The sequence below is a fragment of the Coccinella septempunctata genome, chromosome 9, assembly GCF_907165205.1.
Source record: "Coccinella septempunctata chromosome 9, icCocSept1.1, whole genome shotgun sequence".
Lineage (NCBI taxonomy): Eukaryota > Metazoa > Arthropoda > Insecta > Coleoptera > Coccinellidae > Coccinella > Coccinella septempunctata.
In genome coordinates this window covers 4446808-4470834 of record NC_058197.1, presented here as the reverse complement: position 1 = coordinate 4470834, position 24027 = coordinate 4446808, and the positions used below count along the sequence as shown (strand labels likewise).

Here is a 24027-nt window from a genome sequence, read left to right as displayed (position 1 = left end):
AGGCTGAAGTTCCAATATAAAAGAAAATAACGGCGTGTCGTCTTACCTTTGGCTTGGCCACTTGCACTCGTCAATTTCAAAATCACCCAATATGGTGCACAATAATTACAGAGAGAGAAAAAAAAAACTAAAAATTTATATTCTGAACGGTGAAACCCAAAACTCAAAAGAAATCTTCTAATAAAATTCAACGGCGGAAGGTAAGGCGATTAATGAAACAGCAAATCAAGCGTAAGTCGAATGTAAGTGAAAATCGTAAGTGAAGTGGCCTGCGGGGGAACATCTGATTTTATACCCACAGGGGGGGTGCGGAAATCAGATGTGCCCGACAGTCGAAATTCGGTAATTTTGCGTCGATGAAAACGTCTTAATTTCGACTTATCTGTGCTAGCGAACAAAAAACTCGGTTATCTTCCAATTCAGGATGTTTTATACGGTGCGACATCGTTTTTAGGAAATAAAAACGGAATAAAAACGGTGCGGTATGTTTACAATTCCGAACGATGTCGGAATCCTGAATTGGAAATTCGAAAAGATTTCTCGGAAAATTAATTCAAAATAAAATTATTTAAAAATGAAAACTAAAATAATGATTCTAAAATGAGGGGGTAGGTTCGAAAACTACCCTCTCGTTACATCTCCCCGGCTCCGGTTGAAAAATTGAATCCACGATGAAATAGGGGATTAAATTTTTCACGGTGAAATCTACTAAGTCCGGTTAACGGTTTGACTATTCACGGCAAGACGATTGAGATCGGATTTACAATAAATAAGTTCAGTTAATCTACTCCAGGTGGCGTATACTCGGCAAATGCTATCCCGATTGCTCCCACTCTATGGTCCGCGATGACGGCGCTCTTCGATGAATCTGTCGAAGTTCTGTGTTCTATCAGCTAACCTCCAAATTCCAATTGTCAAATTTCGCCGGGTGGTTCCAAATTTCGATTTCCCACTCCATCGGTGAAGGAAATGCCGGAAAATAGTGGAAACAGTGCAGGACGGAATCTTCAAAGTGAGTACCATTTCGATTTGTCATTCGTTGTGTTATTTCTGAACCATTTTAGGGTGAACTTCGCAAAGCCGGCTCCGGGCACATGTCATGGGGGTTAACAGTTACCAATATCATCCAACCAGGGTAGCTTGGAACACCAGACCGCGTCGCTGGCTCCCCTTGTGACGGTGGTGAAATTCTCCGATGGCGTTGGAGTCAGCAGTAGTTGTAGGTGTAAGCTGGGGTGTAAGGGGGAAGGATGCGTTTTATAGCCTCTCCTCTCAAATGCCAACCTCACCAACTCGCGGTGCACCCTGTTCTTACGAACGAGGCTCTGGCGACCGAACATGAGCGGTATAACTCTGTTTCCCACAATTACGTAGCCTAAACATTGGCATGAGCAGGAAATGGCTCTCTGCGTTGTTCAAGTTACGTCTCAGACCTTGTCGTCTCAGGATACCTGTGCCACAAGATAATCTAGTCGTAGCCGCAATCAAAGTTGCACTGACAGCGTTACCAGTGCAGCTTTTGAACACCTTCTAACGCAGCTCCTACAAAAAGATGGATCAGTCGAACAGGACAAAATTCGTATCCGGAGGTAAAATACCCTCCCATTCGGATCTCCGGGGGAGGGTGCCTGAGCGAGTGAATCATCGAACAAACACCAATGAAAAGCACATAGCTTTTGCAGCATGGAACGTCAGAACCTTGCTAGACAACCCCAAGGCCGACCGACCAGAGAGGCGTACTGCCCTAATCGATAAGGAACTGCAACGAACATCCATTGCAATAGTTGCTTTAAGCGAAACACGCTTTTCGGACGAAGGTAGTTTGGTAGAACAAGCGTATACTTTTTTCTGGAAAGGCTTGCCGGAAGGCGAAATCAGACAACATGGCGTAGGCTTTGCCATTAGAAACGACTTGGCCGCCAAACTTACCGAAAATCCAGTTGGTATCTCAGAACGTTTAATGACCCTACGTTTTCCTGCAGCGAATAACACGTTTGTGAACATCATTGCAGTATACGCACCCACTTTGAACTCCTCTGACAACTTGAAGGACACTTTTTACGAAACACTCGTTGCTACATTAAGAAAAATCCCAAAACGGGAACGAATTATTCTCCTTGGAGACTTCAACGCTAGAGTGGGCAGAGGTCAAGACTCAGAACTATGGCCGGGAATAATAGGGAAACACGGCACAGACAGCATTAATTCGAATGGAGAACGTCTGCTGGCTCTCTGTGCAGAACACAATCTGTGCATAACGAACACCTATTTTATTACGAGACCCAATTCAAGGGGGACCTGGCGCCACCCGCGCTCAGGGCATTGGCATACCCTCGACTATGTGATCGTGAGAAGGAAAGATCTGAAAGAGGTGTTGGTCACTAAACCCAGAGCAGATCTGGAGTGCTGGACTGATCATAGGCTGGTAATCTCGAGAATGAAAATCTCAATGCGCCCAAAATACCAACGCAAGCCGAAGTATCTAAGAGAGCGCCTTCAAATATCCAAACTACAAAACCCTTCTACAAAGGACAGATTCACAGCTGCCGTCAAAGATAGCCTAACACCACCGGATTATAACGACGACATTCAGACTCATTGGCTCCGTTTCAAGTCATCCCTTACAAATACAGCGAAAGAAATACTGGGCACAGAGCGCTCCCGAAAATCCCCAGACTGGTTTGCCGACAGTGAAACTCATATCGCACCCCTTTTGGACGCAAAACACAAAGCGATGAAAACCGCAATTAACAAGCCTGGCGATGTTGCAGCCCAAATAAGTTTCATAAACATAAAACGAGAGGTCCGTCAAGAAATAAGAAAAATCAAGGACAGCTGGTGGAAAGAAAAAGCTAGGGAAATACAAGCTTACGCCGATAACCATGACTACAGGCGTTTTTTCGAAGCTATTAAAACTGTTTACGGTCCAAGCAGAAAAGCTAGCTTTCCTATAAGAGATGCTCATGGAGCTATTCTAACTGATGATAGAAAAATTCTCGAAAGATGGAAGGAGCACTACTCACAGGTCTTGAATCAAAATAACGACTCGGATTTAACCATTTTAGACCTGCTCCCCGCGTATAGTCCGATGACATCGCTTGATGACGAAATCTCAATGTCGGAAATCATAAGTGCGATTAAAAATATGAAAAATGATAAGTCACCTGGTCTAGACGGCATTCCGGCGGAGATATTCAAAGCCTTGGATGAGGACATTGTCAATAGTCTCCTAATACTATTCCGCAAAATCTGGGAACAGGGAGATGTGCCACAAGACTTCAGAGACGCTTTAGTTATCAACCTCTATAAGAACAAAGGCGATACGTCGAATTGCAACAATTACAGGGGCATATCGTTGCTTAATGTGGCCGGGAAAATTCTCTCGAAGATTATGGCTAATCGTCTGGTTCCACTCTTAGAGAAGCTTTTACCTGAATCCCAGTGCGGCTTTCGACCAAATCGAGGTACGGTGGACCTAATTTTTACACTGCGACAGCTACAAGAAAAGGCCCGTGAACAGCAATCAAGGATTTATACAGCCTTCATCGATTTAAGCAAGGCATTTGACTCGGTGAATCGGAGAGCGCTATGGAAAATCATGGCACGTCTAGGAGTACCCGAAAAATTCCTAGCAGTGTGTAAAAGCCTTCATACCAACAACACCGCTAGAATACAGCATAATGGCTCTACAACCGACCATTTCTCAACCAACTCTGGAATAAAACAAGGCTGCGTATTAGCGCCTTTACTGTTCAATATTTTCGCCATAGCTGTATCGATAATTGCTGACATGAGCATGCCCGTAAGAGGTGTTGGGATAAGATTCAGATTTGATGGAGGCCTGTTTAACCTGAAGCGCCTCAGAGCAAAAACCCGTACCAAGTTTATCACGGAACTTCAATATGCAGACGACTGTTCACTCATCGCTAGCAGCTCAGAGGATCTACAGATAATGATGGACAAGCTTTAGGCCTTAGAATCAATATTGACAAGACCAAAATCCTGGTGAGTCCGCCAGAAAGCCTTCAAACATATATCAGCCTGGACAATGAAACTCTAGAACAGGTCGAGCAGTTCAAATACTTGGGAAGCTTCATAAATACTAGGGCTAACCTTGACACGGAAATACACAACCGTATCAATTCGGCATCGCGGGCATTCTGGAAGCTGAAGGACAGAGTGTTTCAAAATCACGACCTCAATCTGAAGACCAAAACAGCTGTTTACAGAGCAGTGGTCCTCCCAACGCTTCTTTACGGAAGCGAAAGCTGGACTCCCTACAGGCGACATATTAAACAACTTGAACAGACGCAGCAACGTCATCTAAGACAGATAATGCACATCAGATGGTTCCACAAAGTTTCGAATGCAGAAGTCTTGCAGCGCGCGAGTTGTACAACAATTGAGACTCAAGTAACGAGGGCCCGACTCAGATGGAGCGGCCACATTCTGAGGATGCAAGACACAAGACTCCCCAAAATAGCTCTATACGGCGAACTCACTGAGGGAGCCCGGAAACCAGGAGGCCAGTATAAGCGGTTTAAGGATACACTACATCAATCCCTAACATCAGTTAATGCCAATCATAACTGGGAACAACTAGCGTTAGACAGGTCACAGTGGAGGTCTTTGGTACACAGTTATAATGGAGAATCGAGAGGGATACAGCGGCGGCCAGATCTGGTTGGTGACTATCCATGCCCTTAGTGTGGAAGGATCTGCAGGTCACGGTTGGGTCTCTTTAGTCACAGGAGGGCACACAGTCGCAACTAGCACTAAGAAATTACAAGTCTGTTCGAATTTTTTTTTTCTTCTTCTTTTTGTAGAATTATTCCCGGTAACGGGATACAGCAATGATGATGATGAGTTGTAGGTTGCATAAAAATGAGAGAAAAGCATTTAGTATACTGATATCCTGGAGCAGAGGGATGACAGGGTGTACGGTGAAATTTCGGAAGAAACGGTAAGTACGGTCGGTAATTTTAATAAGGAGATACAAATATACTGTTCTATTTCACTTACCGTTCAGGCCAGTTTGTAATATCGGTGTAAGCGGTGTCAGCCTTCTATTGCTATTTTCTATTCGGTTATTGTATTCAACAGTGCCACAGGGGTGAAATAGAGACAGACAGGACGGGTGTATCTCACTTGTTATTATCGGACCCACAATTAATACAGAAAAATTTAATCAACTGTTACGGTTCTTGTTTTTCCAGTGAATTAACAGAAATTTCTGTTGTAGGTGTGTGGGATACCACTTACCCACTGGATGACAATCAGACGGTCCTGTTTGGTGGCAGTAAAGCTGCACAGAACAAACAAAAGCTGTACGGAACAGAATCTTCCAACACTGGCAGACCAGGTTAGATCTATCAGTTATGGTGGAATCGCGGAAATATAGGTATGTACATTCTGTCAGTTAATAAGGAGATACAAGTATAAGGCTCTATTTCACTCACCTGGGCACTTATTCGGTGAAAGCAGCGGTAGTACCCTATTACTAACCCATTTACAGTGATGAGTATTATTTTTAACGGTAATAGAGGAGTGAAATAGAGACGGACAGAACGGATGTATCCCATTTATTATCAGTGATCAGTACAATATAACGGTACGGTTTATTTTTATTTCGGTTGCTATACAGTGTACTCACTAATGATCAGGCGGATGGAACGGTTTTAAATCCTTTACATGAATATTGGTGATTTTCTTACCACTGTCATCTTTCAGGTCATAAACAACGGGTGAAATTACTTTCACAACGGTATACGGACCAGAGAACTTCGGAGCCAACTTGGCTGCAAAGCTATCAACGGCAGACGACAGCGGATTAGCACGGCGCAGAACTCTATCACCGACATAAAAACGAACTTCTCTTCGACGGAGGTTGTAATGGTGAGCTTGCTGCTCAAATGCACGGTACAACCTGGTATTGACAAACTCATAGGCCTCCTGAAGATGACGGATTTGTTCTGTACGGTGAGTAAGATTTACTCTAGTCTCTTCCGGGCTTCTGTTTGTCTCCTCGGTGTCATCGTCTTGGGTGTTTGACGAGTAGATTGCCTTTGGGACTGTTAGTTCCGTTCCATAGTTCAGGAATGCCGGTGTGAATCCTGTAGATTCTTGTTTTGCGGTGTTCAGGGCGAAAGTTAGTTCGCCTAATTTCTCATCCCATGTACGGTGATCGGCTTCACAAAACTGACCTATCATAGTTTTCAACGTACGATTGGCTCGTTCTACGGCGTTGCACTGTGGTGTATACGGAGGGGTGAAACGGTGAGCAATGTTTAGCTCTCGGAGACTGTTTTTGAACAGTCTACTGTCATATTGTACCCCGTTGTCAGATATCACCAGTTTCGGACAGCCATATCGGAGTATAACCTGGTCATATAGGGCTGAATAAACGGTTTTAGCGGTGGCTTTCCGCAACGGACGGCATTCAACCCACTTCGTGAAACGGTCTTGCATCACCACTACGTAAGAATTTCCTTTCTTGGAACGGGGAAGTGGCCCAACCACATCTGTACAGACCTCTTGGAACGGTGCATCAGTCATTCTATGTGGTTGCATTTTTCCAGGCGTCTTCTGTTGTGGTACTTTGTACCTTTGACAGGATGGGCAGTTTCTTACGTATTTTGCGACATCTCTGAACATCCCTGGCCAGTAATAATTCCGGGCTAGCCGAGAGATGGTTTTGGAGATTCCCAGGTGACCAGCTAATTCAGAATCGTGATTTTCTTTCAGGACCTCCAGTCGTTGTTCGGTGGGTGAGCTTCCATGGTTGTCCGGATCCAACTTCAGTAAAGTCGGAAGAGTCCCAGAAGTGACGATACAGTTTCCCATCCTCAACGGCGAAGTCAGGGAAATCCTCTGGGTCTCTTTGTACCTCTTGGAGCTTTTTGTTGTACCAACTGCAGCGAACTTCGACGTCGGCCAGGCATACGGAATCTACCGACGGTAACGGGTTTCGGGACAGACTGTCGGCGACTTTGTTCAGGGCACCTTTCCGGTATTGGACTTCAAAGTCGAATTGCTGAAGGAAAACGGCCCATCGAGCAATTCTTCCGGACGGTGACTTGATGGAATTCAGCCATTTCAGACTCATGTGGTCGGAAATTACGGTGAAATGAAATCCTTCCAGGTATGGTCGCAGTTTCTCTATCGAGAAAACGATGGCGAGACATTCCTTTTCGGACACGGAGTAATTTCTTTCGGCGGTGTTCAAGGTACGGCTGACATAGGCGATCACCCTTTCCTCTCCATCCAGGACTTGGGTCAGGGCTCCTCCAAGGCCTACGTCACTGGCGTCTGTTTGCAGGACGAACGGTTGATTGAAATCCGGACAGGCCAGTATCGGTGATTCGGTCAGTTTTTGTTTTAGGAGGTCGAACGCTTTTTGTTGTTCCTCACCCCACTTCCAACGTGGTTTCTTCTTTAACAGGTGAGTTAACGGTGCAACGACATCGGAAAAGTTCTCTATAAAACGGCGGTACCAGCTAGCAACTCCCAGAAAACGGCGCAATTCACGGATGGTTTTCGGCGCTGGGAATGCTACGATAGAGGAAACTTTATCCGGGTCGGTACGGATTCCTTCGGAGGTAACGACATGTCCTAGGTATTTTAGAGATTTTCGCACAAAGTCACACTTTTCGGGATTGAGACGAAGATTGGCTTCTCTCAACCGCCGGAATACTTCTCTTAAGTTCTCCAGGTGCTCCTCGAAAGTTTCCCCCAGGACAACTATGCCGTCCAGGTAAGCGAACGCCTCCGGTTCCATTTCTGGGCCAATAACGGTGTCTAAGAATCTCTGGAATGTGGCTGGACTAGCGTGAAGACCAAACGGCATGACGGTGAACTGGAACAATCCCCTTCCTGGAAGTGTGAAGGCAGTAATCGGACGGCTTTCCTTTGCTAACGGTATCTGCCAGTATCCTTGTTTCAGATCCAGGGTGGAGATGTATTTGGCCTTACGCAGTTTGTCCAGAATCCCAGAAATGTACGGCAACGGGTATGCATCTTTTACAGACACTTGGTTGACGGCACGGAAGTCGATGCAAAAACGGTATTTTCCGTCTTTCTTCCTGACCAACACTACCGGTGAACTCCACGGTGACTTGGAGGGTTCAATCACTCCCTCAGCCAGCATACGGTCTACTTCCTGATTGAAGATCTCCTGCATTTTCGGGTTTAGGGGTCGGTATCGTTGTTTGATCGGTTCGGTGCCCGGTTTCAGTTTGATCTTATGTTCAATCAGGTCGGTTGTACCATATAGGTCTTCAAACTTCTTCAATTCTTCTTTCAGAAATGCCTCCAGCTCCTGTTTCTGAGACTCCGTCAGCTCCAACAGGTGTTCTTCGGCGGTGTGAACTTCTGCGGTGGTTTCGACAGGAGTCATCGGTTTCGAGATCAGACGGCCTTCCAGAAAGCACTCGGCGGTACTGAGATTTACGGAAAACTTGAAAGTCGACAGAACATCCATCCCCAGAATAATGTCAACCGGTAAGTTTGGTACCAGTAAGAATTTCAAGTCAGGCAGTGTGTAATCGGAAATTTGCACGGTGGTGGTGTACAGTTTCGGTGTGACGGTGGTTTGTCCGTTCGCTATTACTGCGAAACTGTTGTGCATTGTTTGTCCTGTGATTCCTTTATTTTCACACTGATCGGATACAGCCTGACTGCAGAAACTCCTGGTCGCTCCGGTATCTATCAGTGCTCGGAAGTGTTTGCCGGCTATTCTGACCTCTACTAACGGACGGTTATCATTACAGGTGGTCGGTGCCAGTGGAGTCAAGATTCCGGGAGATGTGGTCGACTCCGCCTCCAATCTCCCCTTCAGTTTCCCGAACACGGACAGTCTCGTGAGAGAATGTTTTCCCTCTGGCATCGAGAACAGAAGATCTTCGGTGGCCTGCGACACTCTCGACGCATGTGGCCATATCCACCACATCGGAAACACTGCGTCTGGAAGGACACTCTCCTCCCTGATGGTGGCTCGGTCCGGTCAGCGGGGCTATTTTCGGCTGGACGGCGGGGTGGCGGTGTTGCAGGTCTGGATCGACCCTCGGACCTGTCTCCAGAAGTCGGACGGTGAGATTCCTGTCGCTGGGCCATTGACTCTCTGGACCTGGGCGGCTCTGGACGGCCCCCCCCCGGCGGAGAAAGTCGCGTCTGGTTGGCTTGTGTCGGCGGGACTGATTCCCTGTGATCGATTGTTTGGTGAACCTGTTCTCCGGTATCCATAGAAAAACTGGCTTGATATCGGTTCAGTTGACGGGGACTGTATGTCAGGTGAGGTTCCTCCACAAAACCTGGTTTGGAGGGTGGCCGGGTGTACTGGCTCATCTGCCACTGGACCAGTTCAAAAACTTTTCCCTTACGGAGAAGTTCATCATAAGTCTTGGTCTCCTGGAAGGCCAAGGCTTGCTGTAAGGGCGGGATCAACCTCTGTCGGATAAGCCGGATCTGTTCCACCTCGGATGGTTTTGCATAGGTGAGTTTCTGGAATAAGTTCTGCATCCGGGTAACATATAGAAGCAACTTTTCTTCCGGGCCTTGTGTTCGCCTTTTTATTTCCTCCAACAGATTCTCCTCGTAGTTAACTGGCAGAAATGCTTCTTTCAGTTGGTTGCTAAAATCCTCCCAGTCCTCGAAAGTACCTCTCCGGGGAATGAACCAATCCCTCGCATCCTTGCGTAGTAACTCATACACTGATTCGAAAACTTGTTCCAGGGACACTTTACGAGATTCAGCCAGCCTCTCCACCTCTTCAAGAAATCCGGTTACACTACCAGTGCCATCAAAGGAGATGTTCCATTTGTGTACCGGAACAGTTGGTACTGTTGATCGAGACTCCGGTTCCGACCTGGCAGGTGTCAGAACTTATCCACGGTGCAGTGTGGAAAAGATACCCTTCGTGTGGAATTAACCCATCTACTTTGTGTCGGACCCTCAGGTGTTGTTGTCCCACAGTCCTGTGACTGTGTGAGAGGTATCGCTGGTAATTGTTGTAGTAATGCTCTACATGTCTGCCTTGTCTCATTCATGACCCGTTCTAATGTTGGATTTCTTACAGGTGTACCGGTACGTGAGACATTAACTACAGCAGGAGGATCGACACCATCTCCTAAGTCGATAAGTGATGTCTCAACCTTTGATAACCTCTCCGGTTGGATCGGCGACATCCCAGGTGAACTGGGCACCTCCTCATCCAAAAGAGACCTGTGATCTCGGTTGGATGTCTGCGGCTGTTCAGCATTACTCTTCCTACGTAGCTCCTCCAGTGTCTCCAACGCCTTATCTGTAGTCGCCTTCATTTGCTCAATCAATTGTAACTGTGTTGTGTCTGTGGTGACAATAAAGTTCAGCCTGCCTTGAATGTGTATTAATCTGGTGTAAATTCGCGAAAATTCGTGAGCCGCATTACTATGATTGAAGTTCTGAAAGGATTCCACCAAATCGGTTAGTTTATTTTGACAGATCTCAATCTCGGAGGCGGGATTCAATGATGTTGGGGGTAGTAGAGGTTCATTAGACTGAAGCACTTGTCGTAGCAGACTCCGTTTAGTCATCACAGTACCGGGTATCGATTGTCCTCTCAGTTGTAATTCGAATGTAAGTTCATCACTGAGTAACCGGTTCACATCCATGTTCGACATATTATATTTAACTAAGTCCGATTCAGAACGCACCAATATCTCACACTCGGTATGTCTTTCACAATCCGTTTAAGTTCTAAGTCCAACCCGGTAAGTTAATCGTATTCACTTAAGTTCGAAGTGGGTATCAGTGCAACCCGAACAAAAGTTAAGTCTAAGTACCGGTGTATCAGAAGAAAAAATTTCAAAAATTTTTAAAGTCCAACGTTACTCGAAAAAAATTTCAATCAGTCCCACTAAAGTCCGAAAATATTCGAGAAATGCCGCACACAATCGCAAGTCACCTCGTATAGTCCGAAAAAATTTCCTGAAATTCGAATAGCACCAAAACGCACAGGTTAAACTCCAAACAGTCTTTCAAGTTCAATAGCCAGAAAATAAATCACAATAATTGACTTTCAGTTTTCAGAAAAATCAGAAATAATCGGTAAGTTTCCACAGTACAGGTCAAAAGAAATAGCAAACAGGTAGATAGGTTATCAATAGGTAATAGGTGATTCCCTATTGAACCGATAGGTAAATCACACCTATTAAATTTTACCAATTGCGACAATAAATTTTCAATTTTTCAAAGTCCGGAAATTCACTCACCTTAAATGTGAAATTAAAACAGTTCAATTCAATAAATCAGAAATATGCAATTAGAAATCGGAAATAATTTTCACTGATATAACGGCGGAATAACAGTTCAGATTTCAACAACTCAATACAGTAATCGGCAAAAAGAATAATCACAAATTATTTTCAACGGGGTTCAACAGTAGGAAAAATTTCCAAAATATAGTCCAATTCAATTCACAGTATAACAGTTCAATATGGAGTGGCAGGGAATAAAACACAGTTCAAGTTTATTTTTCACGGTTTTCCGTTCAAGGAATAGTTACTCACTGTTCTGAGGTTTTACTCACCGTTTCGGGAATTCACTCACTGTCCGGTTAATGTCTCTCACCTCAGTTGTTTCCTGGTAGATTCTGAACGGTCCCTGCTCGGGCGCCATTTTTGTAACGGGGTTTTCCTCGGCGGACTCGAGCGCCAGCTATTCTTTAAGGGAGAATAGCAAACCTACCCTGGCAGCTGCTAGCCGGAGACAGGGCTCCCTGGTGTCTAGGGTGTTAGCGACGCACAATGATAGGCAGAATCAACGTATACAACTTTTATTCGTCGAAAAGGGGAACACAAATGGCACTACTACTAAATTTTACAGTGATTCGAAAGACGGACAAGACGGACGGAATAGCACGGGATCCGATCTCAATCGTTATACGGGGGTTAACGGACTTGTTCGCCAGCCAGAACCTGAGACGTACACTTGACGGACAGATATCGGGTCTTCAGCCAGGCGTGGGGATGAACGACGGCACAGATTCACAACAGCTCACCCCTAGTTGCGCTCTTCGCCCCCTGAGTGTCCACGCCAGCGGGGTTCTTCGATAGCAACTGAAGTGAGCGTCGAAACAACGGGGAAGGAAAGAGGGTTAGCCACTCCAGAGTGCCTCCGCACCCCATGAGTATCCACGCCAGCGGGGTGCTTTAGCAATAGGGGTGGAACTTAACCCGGGGTAGGAAGGGATAGAGGAAGGTTTTCTGCCACTCCAAAGTGTCTCCGCGCCCCCTGAGTATCCACGCCAGCGGGGTGCTTTAACAGTAGGAGTGGAGCTGAAACCGGGGTAGGAAGGGATGAAGGGAGGCTGAAGTTCCAATATAAAAGAAAATAACGGCGTGTCGTCTTACCTTTGGCTTGGCCACTTGCACTCGTCAATTTCAAAATCACCCAATATGGTGCACAATAATTACAGAGAGAGAGAAAAAAAAAACTAAAGATTTATATTCTGAACGGTGAAACCCAAAACTCAAAAGAAATCTTCTAATAAAATTCAACGGCGGAAGGTAAGGCGACTAATGAAACAGCAAATCAAGCGTAAGTCGAATGTAAGTGAAAATCGTAAGTGAAGTGGCCTGCGGGGGAACATCTGATTTTATACCCACAGGGGGGGTGCGGAAATCAGATGTGCCCGACAGTCGAAATTCGGTAATTTTGCGTCGATGAAAACGTCTTAATTTCGACTTATCTGTGCTAGCGAACAAAAAACTCGGTTATCTTCCAATTCAGGATGTTTTATACGGTGCGACATCGTTTTTAGGAAATAAAAACGGAATAAAAACGGTGCGGTATGTTTACAATTCCGAACGATGTCGGAATCCTGAATTGGAAATTCGAAAAGATTTCTCGGAAAATTAATTCAAAATAAAATTATTTAAAAATGAAAACTAAAATAATGATTCTAAAATGAGGGGGTAGGTTCGAAAACTACCCTCTCGTTACAACATATTGTTCCTTCAATTCAGGATTTTTTGAAAGTTTTTTCTCAACGGCATAGAATCGTTTGAGTGCGACGTCGAAAGATTCACCAAGCTGGTTTATGCTTTCCTTTGTAGGCAAACTGACAATAAATCTGCCCGTTTCATCACGAAACGTGGTTTCTAGAAAATGTTTCTCGCATTCTTCTTCCTCTGGGGAATATTGAGTTTGTATTGGATATTCTTCAATTTTCCAAAAGCGCTCTAGCAAATCATGAATATTATCATTTTGTAATGTTATATTGCAAATTGAACTTGAAGTGGTTGCATGTGATATCGATAGAGGACCGGAAAATATCCAACCAACTTTTGTTTTTTGTAGAATCGCTTGATGACCTGGCAAATTTATGCGTCCAATAGAAATTAAATCCCAAAAAATAGAAGCTCCAATAAGTAAATCAATTGGACCGGTTTCATTGAATGCTTCATCTGCCAAAACAATATTAGATGGAATTTTGAGATTATTGATGTTGAATGAAATAGCGGGTAAATCCCTTGTTATTTTATCGGATATCAAAAAAGGTACATCCTTTAGAATATAAGAATTTGTTTTCGACTTTAAAGTAGCCCATGTTTTGTTGAGTACGGATGTTATGTTTGAACCGAAACCTTCAACTGAATGAGTGACTTTTGATGTAGGGAGTTGTAACATTTTGAATAATTTTTCAGTAATGAAATTTGACTGAGAGCAGTTATCGAGAATAGCTCGACATTTATGAGTATTTCCGTATTTATCAAAAATAAGTAAGATTGCTGTAGGAAGCATAACATATGAATCATTGTGCGTATATTCCGCAGAGCAAGCAGTGAGAGTTGATTGTGAAATATTAGAAATAGATTTTGAACTACTAGTTTCATTTTTTTGTGGATGCGTTGAGTTGGTTTCTGTAGAAGATTTTTCCTTAACTAAATGTAATAAAGTATTGTGTCGCAGAGAACATTTTTTGCAAGAATGTTGATTTTTACAATCCCTTGATGAGTGTCCCTTACGTAGACAGTTATTGCATGCATTGAGTTTTCTGACTTCACTTATACGTTTTGGTACACTGAGTTTAAGAAAATTTTCACATGTGAATAGTGATCCTTTTTGCAAAAAATGCATACTGGATTTGTGGTAGCAACATGTGCAACACTTGAATCGTGAAAATTTCTTTTAGCTGGATGTCTTGGTGTTGAATTAAAGACTTTTTTGTTTGAGTGTGTTACTGCACCACCCTGTATATGCTGAGTCAAGTGCTGAATTCGGTCACGCGCGGATTGATATTTTCGGGCATATGTCTGTTGAAGATGTTTTTTTTCACCAAGTCTTCTCAAGTGAAAGTGTACACAAGAATTTTCGAAGTTTCCCCAATAAAAGGAGAGTTTCAAGGTAAGGTGACGTACTTTTCACAGACCCGAACCGTTTTCGAAATAAGTTTCAATTTTTCAGAATCTTTTTTTATTTCATTTTTCACTTTTCGAATATTCTTTTTCAGTCAATTAAATTTCTTTCATACAGTCCATTTCGAATTCTTAACATTTTGGTCCTTCGGGCCGGATTTTCGTAGTTGATTCAGCATTTAACTTTCAAAATTCCTTAGAAATTTCATAATTTTGTATTTTCATTGCATTCAGTTGCACGGAACATCTGGTGATGAGATAAGAACATCCACCGATGTTTTGAATCTAATTCAGTCTTCGAGTTCACATATTTATTTTCTTTCAATCCGCAAGATAAAAATAATTAATCTTGATAATTTTACTCATTTTTCCTTTCAGCTCTTTTCGTCGAAAATTGAAAGTAAATACATTATTTCTGTTTCAATTTTCTTTCTTGCGTTGAAACACAATTTTGAGAATAAAATATCGATTGATATTAAAAGTGATTCTTTGGTATTTCTTCACGATTTTTGCACAGTGCCTCTCTTGTTAATATCAAAATGAGTGTGGCTAAACTTAAGCAAAATAGAGCTCTACGTCAGCTGCATATTGACAACATTGAAGAAATTTTGAATTTAGCTCAATCTGCAGTTGATGATCAAAGCTTATATACAAGATTTAAATTACGTTGTGACACTTTAGATGAAATATATCAAGAATTTCAGGATATTCATAAGTCGATCATTGCCATGTTAGCGACAACTGAAAATCCTGATTTCGAAATCGAAAAACAAGTAAGAAGTAGTTTCGAAGACAATTATTTCACTATAAGAACAATTCATGATAGATTATTTCCGGTTTTGCAGTCATCTTCTTACGTTCAGACCGCTCATTCATCGAATGTTAAACTTCCAAAAATTTCGCTACCAACCTTTGATGGAAGTTATAAAAGTTGGCCTACATTTTACGACATGTTTACTAGCCTCATCCACAACAATTCTAGTTTGTCCGATATCGAAAAGTTTCAATATCTTATTAGTTCGTTATCTACGCAGCCTTTAAGTATTGTGAAAGGTTTTCCTTTGATCGCTCGAAATTACGAGCCAGCTTTCAAGACGTTAACTGAACGATATCAAAATGTTCGACTTCTAGCTAACTCGTGTTGGCAAGAAATCGTGAATACACCTAAACTTCAGGGTGAATCGGCTGGTGGGTTGAGACGATTGCTCGAGGTGTTTTCAGAAAATTTATCAGCGCTAAAATTATTAAATCTTCCAACGAATAATTGGGATTTCGTACTTTTTCACATAATGATTCAGAAGTTAGATTCTTCAACGATAAAACGTTTTGAATTGAATCAATGTTCCACAGAGATTCCTTCATTTAAAACCTTGCAACATTTTTTGCTAAATCAGTGTATAGCGTTAGAATCAGTCAGTTTTTCCATTCCGCAAAAACCGAATCCTCAACCTAAACCACAAGCTTCTCATACTCATAAGAAGAGTTCTACATTTCTTTCTCGCACTGAAGTTTCCGCAACTCATGCTAGCAAAATATCATGTAATTTCTGCAGGTTGGAACACTCAATTTACAAATGTCCTTCGTTTCTCAATAAATCTCCTTCAGAGAGATATGAAATAGTTAAACAAAGCAACTGGTGTTTCAATTGCCTTCATTCTGGCCATACAATTTCTTCTTGCTCTTCTAAATCTTCTTGTCGCTCATGCAATGGCAAGCACCATTCGTTGATCCATTTATCTAATAAACCGCGTTCCTTAGAATCTCCATCCGACATTTCATCCAGCTCAGCTCAAGTACTTGCAAATGTAAATTCATCACCTTCTACAGTTATTCTCGCTACTGCTATAGTTGAAATACAAGATGGTTTTGGAAATTTTCAACATGTAAGAGTTCTTTTAGATGCTGGTTCTCAGGCCAATATCATAACACGAAGTTGTTCAAATAGATTAGGTCTTAAGAATTGTTATACAAATTGTTCACTGTTCGGTGTTGGAGGAAACGTTTCATCCTCAAATCGAAGTGTAATGTGCACTATGAGGCCTTCAGGACAAGTGAATCCCTCTTTCACTTTCGATGCTATAGTTCTACCCAAAATATGCTCGGAAATGCCTAATTTGCATCTTCCCTCGAACGATAATTGGAGTACTCTGTCTAATTTAAAATTAGCGGATCCGAAATTCAACACTCCTGGACCTATAGACTTACTACTTGGAGCTGACTTGTTTCCTCTGATTTTGAAAGGAGGTACTCTAAAGGGTTCTACTACAGAGCCATCTGCAATAGAGACCATTTTCGGCTGGGTTATAATGGGAAGAGTGAAATCTTCTCCTTGTGTGAGTTTCAATTCATTTCATGTCGGTTTGAATTCCGACCTAGATTCAACCCTCAAAAAATTTTGGGAAATAGAGGAAATACCCCAAATTCAGGTGATGTCACATGAGGATCAATTGTGTGAAAAAATATTTTTGGAGAGTTATTCACGTGATTCATCGGGTAGGTACATGGTGACTTTGCCTTTTAAAGAATCTACTCCTCTTGTTTTTGGGGATTCATATTCATTGGCATTACGTCGTTTCCATGCATTGGAACGTCGTCTTTCACGGTCGAAAACACTTTATGAAAGTTATCGTGATTTCATGAAGGACTATGAAACCAGTGGTCATATGTCATTGGTTTCCACTGAAGATGTTGGTCAAAATGCTTGTTGTTATTATATACCCCATCATTGTGTTGTGAAACCTGAAAGTGTTTCCACAAAGTTAAGGGTTGTTTTCGATGCCTCAGCTAAGGTTCCGGGATTCAACTCTTTGAATGATCATCTTCTTGTTGGCCCACGGTTACAAGAAGATATCATTGCTCTCTTGCTTCAATTTCGCATCCATAAAATTGTTTTTTCAGCGGATATCAAGCAGATGTATCGACAAATTCTGATTAAGCCGGAGCATCGACGTTTTCAACGAATTTTCTGGAGGTTCTCACCATCAGAAACTGTCAAGGTATATCAATTGAATACTGTCACCTATGGGATTGCTTCAGCACCTTTCCTAGCTCTACGAACTCTACTACAATTAGCACAGGATGAACAGAAACATTTTCCTAAGGCTGTCAAGGTACTGACTTCGGAAGTTTATGTGGATGATATCTTGTCCGGAGCTCAGGATGTTCTGGAAGCTCTTGAAATTCAAAGAGAGCTCATTTCTCTACTGAAGAAGGGAGGTTTCGAATTGCGAAAGTGGAGTAGCAATTCTCCTGCGTTATTGAGTGATATTCCACCAGAATATCAGCATCAATCCCATCTCGATTTCAACTCTGATTCAGCATTGAAAGTCTTGGGTCTGCAATGGCACCCATCTACAGATTCTTTCTCTTACTGTGTCAAAATGGAGTTGAAACCATGTACTAAACGTACTATCTTGTCGGATATTTCTAGCATTTTTGACCCCTTAGGATTTCTTTCACCTTTCACCTTCTTGGTGAAATATTTGATTCAATACCTGTGGACGTTAGGCCTAGGTTGGGATGACCAAGTTCCTGAGGTTGTTGAGAGAAAATGGAGTATATGCAGGTCTGAATTGTCAAATTTAACTGATATAAATGTACCGCGTTGTATTGTTATATCACCTTATGTAAAATGTGAATTACATGGATTTGCAGATAGCAGTGAAAGGGGCTATGCTGCAATTGTTTATTGTCGAACTATGGCCTCTGATGAGTCCATAACCACTTCTTTCATTTGTGCAAAATCGAAGGTTGCACCGATAAAAAGAATTTCTCTCCCGAGATTAGAGCTTTGTGGAGCTTTGCTCTTGTCCAAATTAATTTCATACGTTCTAAATGTTTATAGTGGCATAATTACTTTCGATGAAGTGTTCGCTTGGACAGATTCAACCGTGGCACTCACATGGATAAAGTCCTCACCTCATCGGTGGAAGTCTTTTGTTAGTAATAGAACCGCTAAAATTCAAGAACTAGTTTCACCCGAGCACTGGTTTCATGTAGCATCTGAACATAATCCCGCTGACTGCGCGACTCGTGGTCTGACACCGAAAGAACTTAAAGGGTGCTCTCTATGGTGGGCGGGACCGAGTTGGCTACAGGAAAATGGAAATTTTCCTAGAAAATTGGATAACGATCGCGTTATTGATTCGTTAGCTGCGGAGGAGCAGCGAGTTATGACATTTGTTTCATGCATTTCATCTGGAATAATCGACCAATTAATTGAAAGGTATTCATCTCTTTTCAAAATTCAATATATTCTTGGATTTATTATGTGTTTTATTCATAATTCGCGGCATTCTAATTCCAGACAACTGGGGCGGTTGTCAGCTCTTGAAATGAGAAGTTCGTTTTTCCAACTGGTGAAACATGTACAATATTCTGTTTTCAGCGAAGATATTGATAATATTAGGAGGAAGAAACCTCTTGTCAAGCATCTTCGGAAGTTGAATCCCTTTATTGATGAACAGGGAATTCTGAGAGTTGGGGGTAGATTGTCATATTCCGGTCTATCCTATGATCATAAATATCCAGCATTACTTCCTTGTAATCATCGTCTTACTGATCTAATCATTGAGTGCTATCACCGAGTTCATCTACATCCAGGAGCTCAAACGCTTCAATTCATATTATCCCAATTTGTTTGGATATTGTCTGCAAGGCGGGCGATTCATCGAGTTGTTTCGAAGTGTTGCACATGCTTCAGAAACAATCCTAAATCAATCCAACCCTTAATGAGAAATCTTCCTCCTGTTCGTGTGACATCTGTCAAACCATTCCAATGCGTAGGTGTGGATTTTGGAGGACCGTTTTTCACCACCCCTTCCAGATCAAAGGGTGTCAGATCACATAAATCCTACGTATGTCTTTTTGTGTGTTTTGCTACCAAAGCACTCCATTTAGAGCTCGTCTCTGACCTATCTTCGTCAGCCTTTCTGGCAGCGTTACGAAGATTCATAAGTCGTCGAGGTCGTTGCAATAAAATTTTCAGCGACTGTGGCACAAATTTCAAAGGAGCCTCCCGTGAACTTTCTCAATATATGAAGGAAGCAAGTGAAGAGGAAAGAATTGAATGGGGCTTCAATCCACCCTCAGCTCCACATTTTGGTGGGTTGTGGGAGTCGGGCATCAAATCGGTGAAGTCACATCTTTATAAAGTCATCGGTGAACAAAAATTAACATTTGAAGAGTTTTACACTGTTCTGGTTCAAATAGAGGCTATACTTAACTCTCGCCCTCTTTGCCCAATGAGCTCTGACCCAAATGATGTTTCAGCACTTACTCCTGGACATTTCTTAACCCTAGCCCCCCTATCAACTTTTCCTGAACCTGATTTATCGGAAATTCCTTTGAATCGACTTTCTCGGTGGCAACTCCTTTCTCGTCTTCATAGAGATTTCTGGAAACGTTGGCACAAGCAATATCTCAACACACTACAGCAACGCAAACGGTGGTATAATGATAGTACTACTGTGCTTTCTCCGGGTATGCTCGTTCTCATAAAAGACGAGCAATTGCCTCCCTTACGTTGGCGTCTTGGGAGAATAGAAAATTTACATAGTGGTGAGGACGGTAGAGTTAGAGTTTGTACTCTTCGAACTAATAATGGCACTTTGCAAAGACCAGTGGTGAAATTGTGTCCATTACCTCAGTAATGGGCATAGATTTATGATCGATATTTTTTCTTATTTTGTTTTTTTTTTCTCGGTCCATTAGGAGTTCGAGTTATTTAAAGATGGTAACGCATTTTTTTTTTCGGGTAATTTATTATTATAAACTTAAAATATGGTTTTTTTTTCTCCTCGGTGTTTTCTTTAGTATGTAAATATAACCTATTTAGGTGGGCGGTTATGTTACTGCACCACCCTGTATATGCTGAGTCAAGTGCTGAATTCGGTCACGCGCGGATTGATATTTTCGGGCATATGTCTGTTGAAGATGTTTTTTTTCACCAAGTCTTCTCAAGTGAAAGTGTACACAAGAATTTTCGAAGTTTCCCCAATAAAAGGAGAGTTTCAAGGTAAGGTGACGTACTTTTCACAGACCCGAACCGTTTTCGAAATAAGTTTCAATTTTTCAGAATCTTTTTTTATTTCATTTTTCACTTTTCGAATATTCTTTTTCAGTCAATTAAATTTCTTTCATACAGTCCATTTCGAATTCTTAACAGAGTGTAAACCCTCTAGCAATTGACATCTTTGATTTAGAAATGAAGTGAATTCTTTGAATGTAGGTAAATCTGATTTAATATTTAATGCATGTTCTTCCCATTCAAGTTTAGTGGTTACATCTAGTTTGGCTGAAACTAAGTGAATAATGATGGTGTCCCATTTGTCTACAGGTAATCCTAAAGATTCAAGGCTTCTGAGATGCTGATTGACAGTATCAATTATATTCCTGAGTAAAATATGAGACTCTTTTTGCACATTCTGAAGATCAGTTATGGCATTTAAATGAGTTTGAAAAATGACTCGTTTGTTTTGATAACGTTCGCAGAGGAGATCCCACGCTTTATCGTAATTTGCTTCAGATACTTCCAAAGCTGTCAGAACATTTGCAGCTTCACCTTTTATACAAGATTTCAAATACCAAAACTTTTGAATTTTATTGATAGATTGGCAGTTATGAATCATTGCTTTGTATGAATCAGAGAATTGAAGCCACTTTTCATATGCTCCATGGAATTCAGGTAAATTTAATTTTGGTAACTTTGAATTTGTATTTTGAATTATCGAACTATTGGAATTATTTTGGAAAGTGTGGGTGCTGAAAGAAGAGTTTATATCAACAGGTGTAAATTGTTTTATCAACTTCTTTGCTTGGCCAATAGCTTTGAAATAAGAATTTTCAAGTTCCGTTCTTTCAGAAAGATGATCTTCAGTTGTCGTATTTTTATCAATGAACTCTAATTCAGTTTGAATATCATTTAAATGATTCCAAAGCGGTTCTATTTTTTCTAAACGTGTATTTAGCTCTTCTAAATTACTACCATCTGTTATGGTTACTAAAAATTTTGAAAAACGCGTGATTTGTGCTTTGATACTACCTCGTTTGAAATGTAAGGTTTTGATTTGTTCTTCAGACATTTTGACAAATGAGAATCTATAACATGTAATAATAAGCAATTCAGAATGAATCAAGGAATTCGGAGATGAAAGAAGGAAGGCTTACTTGAGATTTCTTGGTAAACACTTCGAGTTTTGAGAATGCTTTCGTCGGTTGAATAACTCTGTTGATGAGAACGCTGCTGTCTTGTTGATGGGAACGCTGCTGTCTTGTTGTGGGTACCGTGTTGTCTGCAGGTTCACAAAACTGGATCAGCTGATTTGGAAACACTAATTCGCACTGGAAATGGTTTCTTGAATGATGTATGATTTGTTTGATTTGAAGGACCTGAGTTGTTGTTTGAGTTTGATATCGCTTGGTTCATATCGGGCTCGAAGCGACCATGTTCGATGTTGTGATATTTTTCACTCGATCTACTTGTGAATTGAGTTGAATAAAAAACACTGAATAACCTTATATCTATATTCGTTGGATTTGGTTACATGAATGATGTGAGTGAATAGACTTCTTATTCTAGAATGACGCTGTGTGGTACTGGTACGGCCCCTATATTCGTGGACAGTACGGAATGTATATGCGCATGGTACATATAAGTTAAGATTTGAATGTAAACAATACAGACATAACCCTCTGAATATGACTCCTGAAAATCAAATTTCAAATATTTCCTCAGAAACCAGATAAATTATTGAATTGAAAATTGAGAAGACCTTCCATGGGAGCCGGAAAGACATCATTGCTAATCATCGTCAAGAATCTTCAATTCTTTTGGTGAAACAAAATTCCAATGAGATTTGCATGATGAAGAAAGCTATAATAAATCACTATTGTTTCGTTATTTCAGATGATGACCCTTTAGGTACTCTGACAAAAAGCTGCAAATTATAAACAATACAATAAAAATAATTTACAGCAATTGACCATCGAAAAGGGATTCTTTGAAACAAGTCACCAGCTCAATTCCCGATTTAGGCTATTCGATCAAACAAGAATTTTGAAATAACTTAGTTGTTTGGGAAACTAACGTTGATTTTTAAAATAAAAGTTTTTCGCGCCACATGGTATCAGGGGTCTCCCTTCCTCGACCCAAGACGGGTAACACATGCAAGAGATGAACAGAAGACGCAACAGTGAAAACATCGCTCGCTAAAAATCCTGCCAAGAATCGCTTTATTTTTCGCTTGAATCGCTCTATTTTTCGCTTCTAACACGCTAGTGAAGATAAATATTCCGCAAAGTACCGTGCACGTGCCATTGTTCAGGAAGACAAAAAGGATTAACACCGTTGAACAGCAGACAGGTAAGATTCCTGATGCCAGATCGTTCGTTTGCCATTTTTTCTAACGAAAATACAATACAGTCCACATTTCTCTCTTATAAACTGAGTTTCCCCAACATTTTGATCCTAACGAGCCGGATTCGAATAGTTAAATTTTATTGTTCACGGACGAAAAAGATTTTTTTGTCATTTTCAGAGCAATCGCTGTGCACGAAAATCTTTATTTATTGCTTTACGCTAGGGGCAATCATATATTCTATTAGTTCCCGAAAAATAAATCATTTTCATACTTGTTTCATGCTGCTGAGTGTTATGAGATTGATATAATTAATTTTTGAAATTAATTATTGAAACTGCTTAAGAACATCGTCCGCCATTGAAAATTCGTCGCCTCCAAGGGAAATCGTTACAATTGATTCGCTCGCCCCACTCCTCACATTTTCGCATCAGCGTGTCCGCACATTCGCACAGGGTCGTTGAATCTTCAGTCGATCAGCTGTTTCTGTTCCGGATTTGTTTACCTTCTTGTTGTCAATTTCTTTCGCGAAATGGATAAATTGGAGAAGTTTAAAACGCATCAAAATATTTGCATTAATGACATGACTTCGCTTAATACTCTTGCACAGAAGGCTAAAGTGGATAAAAGTCAACATACTTTATTTAAAGTCCGCTATCAAGATATCGAAACAATTCACGAGGAATTCTTGAAACATCATAATAGTGTTATATCGGTGCTCCTAACTGATCCTGAATCCGACGTTGAATTGGAAAATACAATACGTGAAAGTTTTCTCGCTGACTATTATGCCGTTAAAACTGTTTTCACCGATTTATTTGAAGTAAATATACCTTCACCATCGGGACCAAGTCATTCTAGCACTATGTTTGTTTCATCTTCCGCACAAGGAAACGCTCGGTTACCAAAAATTGAACTAATGAAGTTCAGTGGTGATTATAGAGAGTTTGTATCTTTTCGAGATCAATTTGATGCACTCGTACATAATAACGCTGCTCTCACTCCTATTGAAAAGTTTACTTCAGTGGCGGCCCGTCAGGGACGGCAGGGTCGGCAATGCCGACCCAAAATTTCGCGAGCAGCAAAAATGTGAATTCTCACTTGTGTAAAATAATAATGTATTAGAAATTCTCCAAACATTACATAGCTCTCAATAAATTTCATAAAAATATTAGGTATATGATATCTGATATCAATGGAATATGGAACTCTTTGAAATACGCTGTTTCAATCTAAATCCTACTCGGTCCGTAGACAAAATACGCTCATCTCCAATC

At 41.4% G+C, this 24027-nt stretch overlaps 1 protein-coding gene and 1 long non-coding RNA gene across 2 annotated transcripts; both read left to right on the top strand.

Annotated features, from left to right (window-relative positions):
- The first annotated feature begins 723 nt into the window (after positions 1 to 723).
- LOC123320484 lies at positions 724 to 4929 on the top strand. The gene is made up of 3 exons (XR_006538769.1): positions 724 to 1012; positions 1065 to 1223; positions 4874 to 4929. It is a non-coding gene; the product is annotated as an uncharacterized LOC123320484 (long non-coding RNA).
- Positions 4930 to 18671: 13742 nt separating this feature from the next.
- LOC123320759 lies at positions 18672 to 20495 on the top strand. Its single transcript, XM_044908169.1, has one exon. The coding sequence runs from the start codon at positions 18728 to 18730 to the stop codon at positions 20042 to 20044; it is 1317 nt and encodes a 438-aa protein (XP_044764104.1). The 5' UTR covers positions 18672 to 18727; the 3' UTR covers positions 20045 to 20495.
- The last annotated feature ends 3532 nt before the right edge of the window (positions 20496 to 24027 follow it).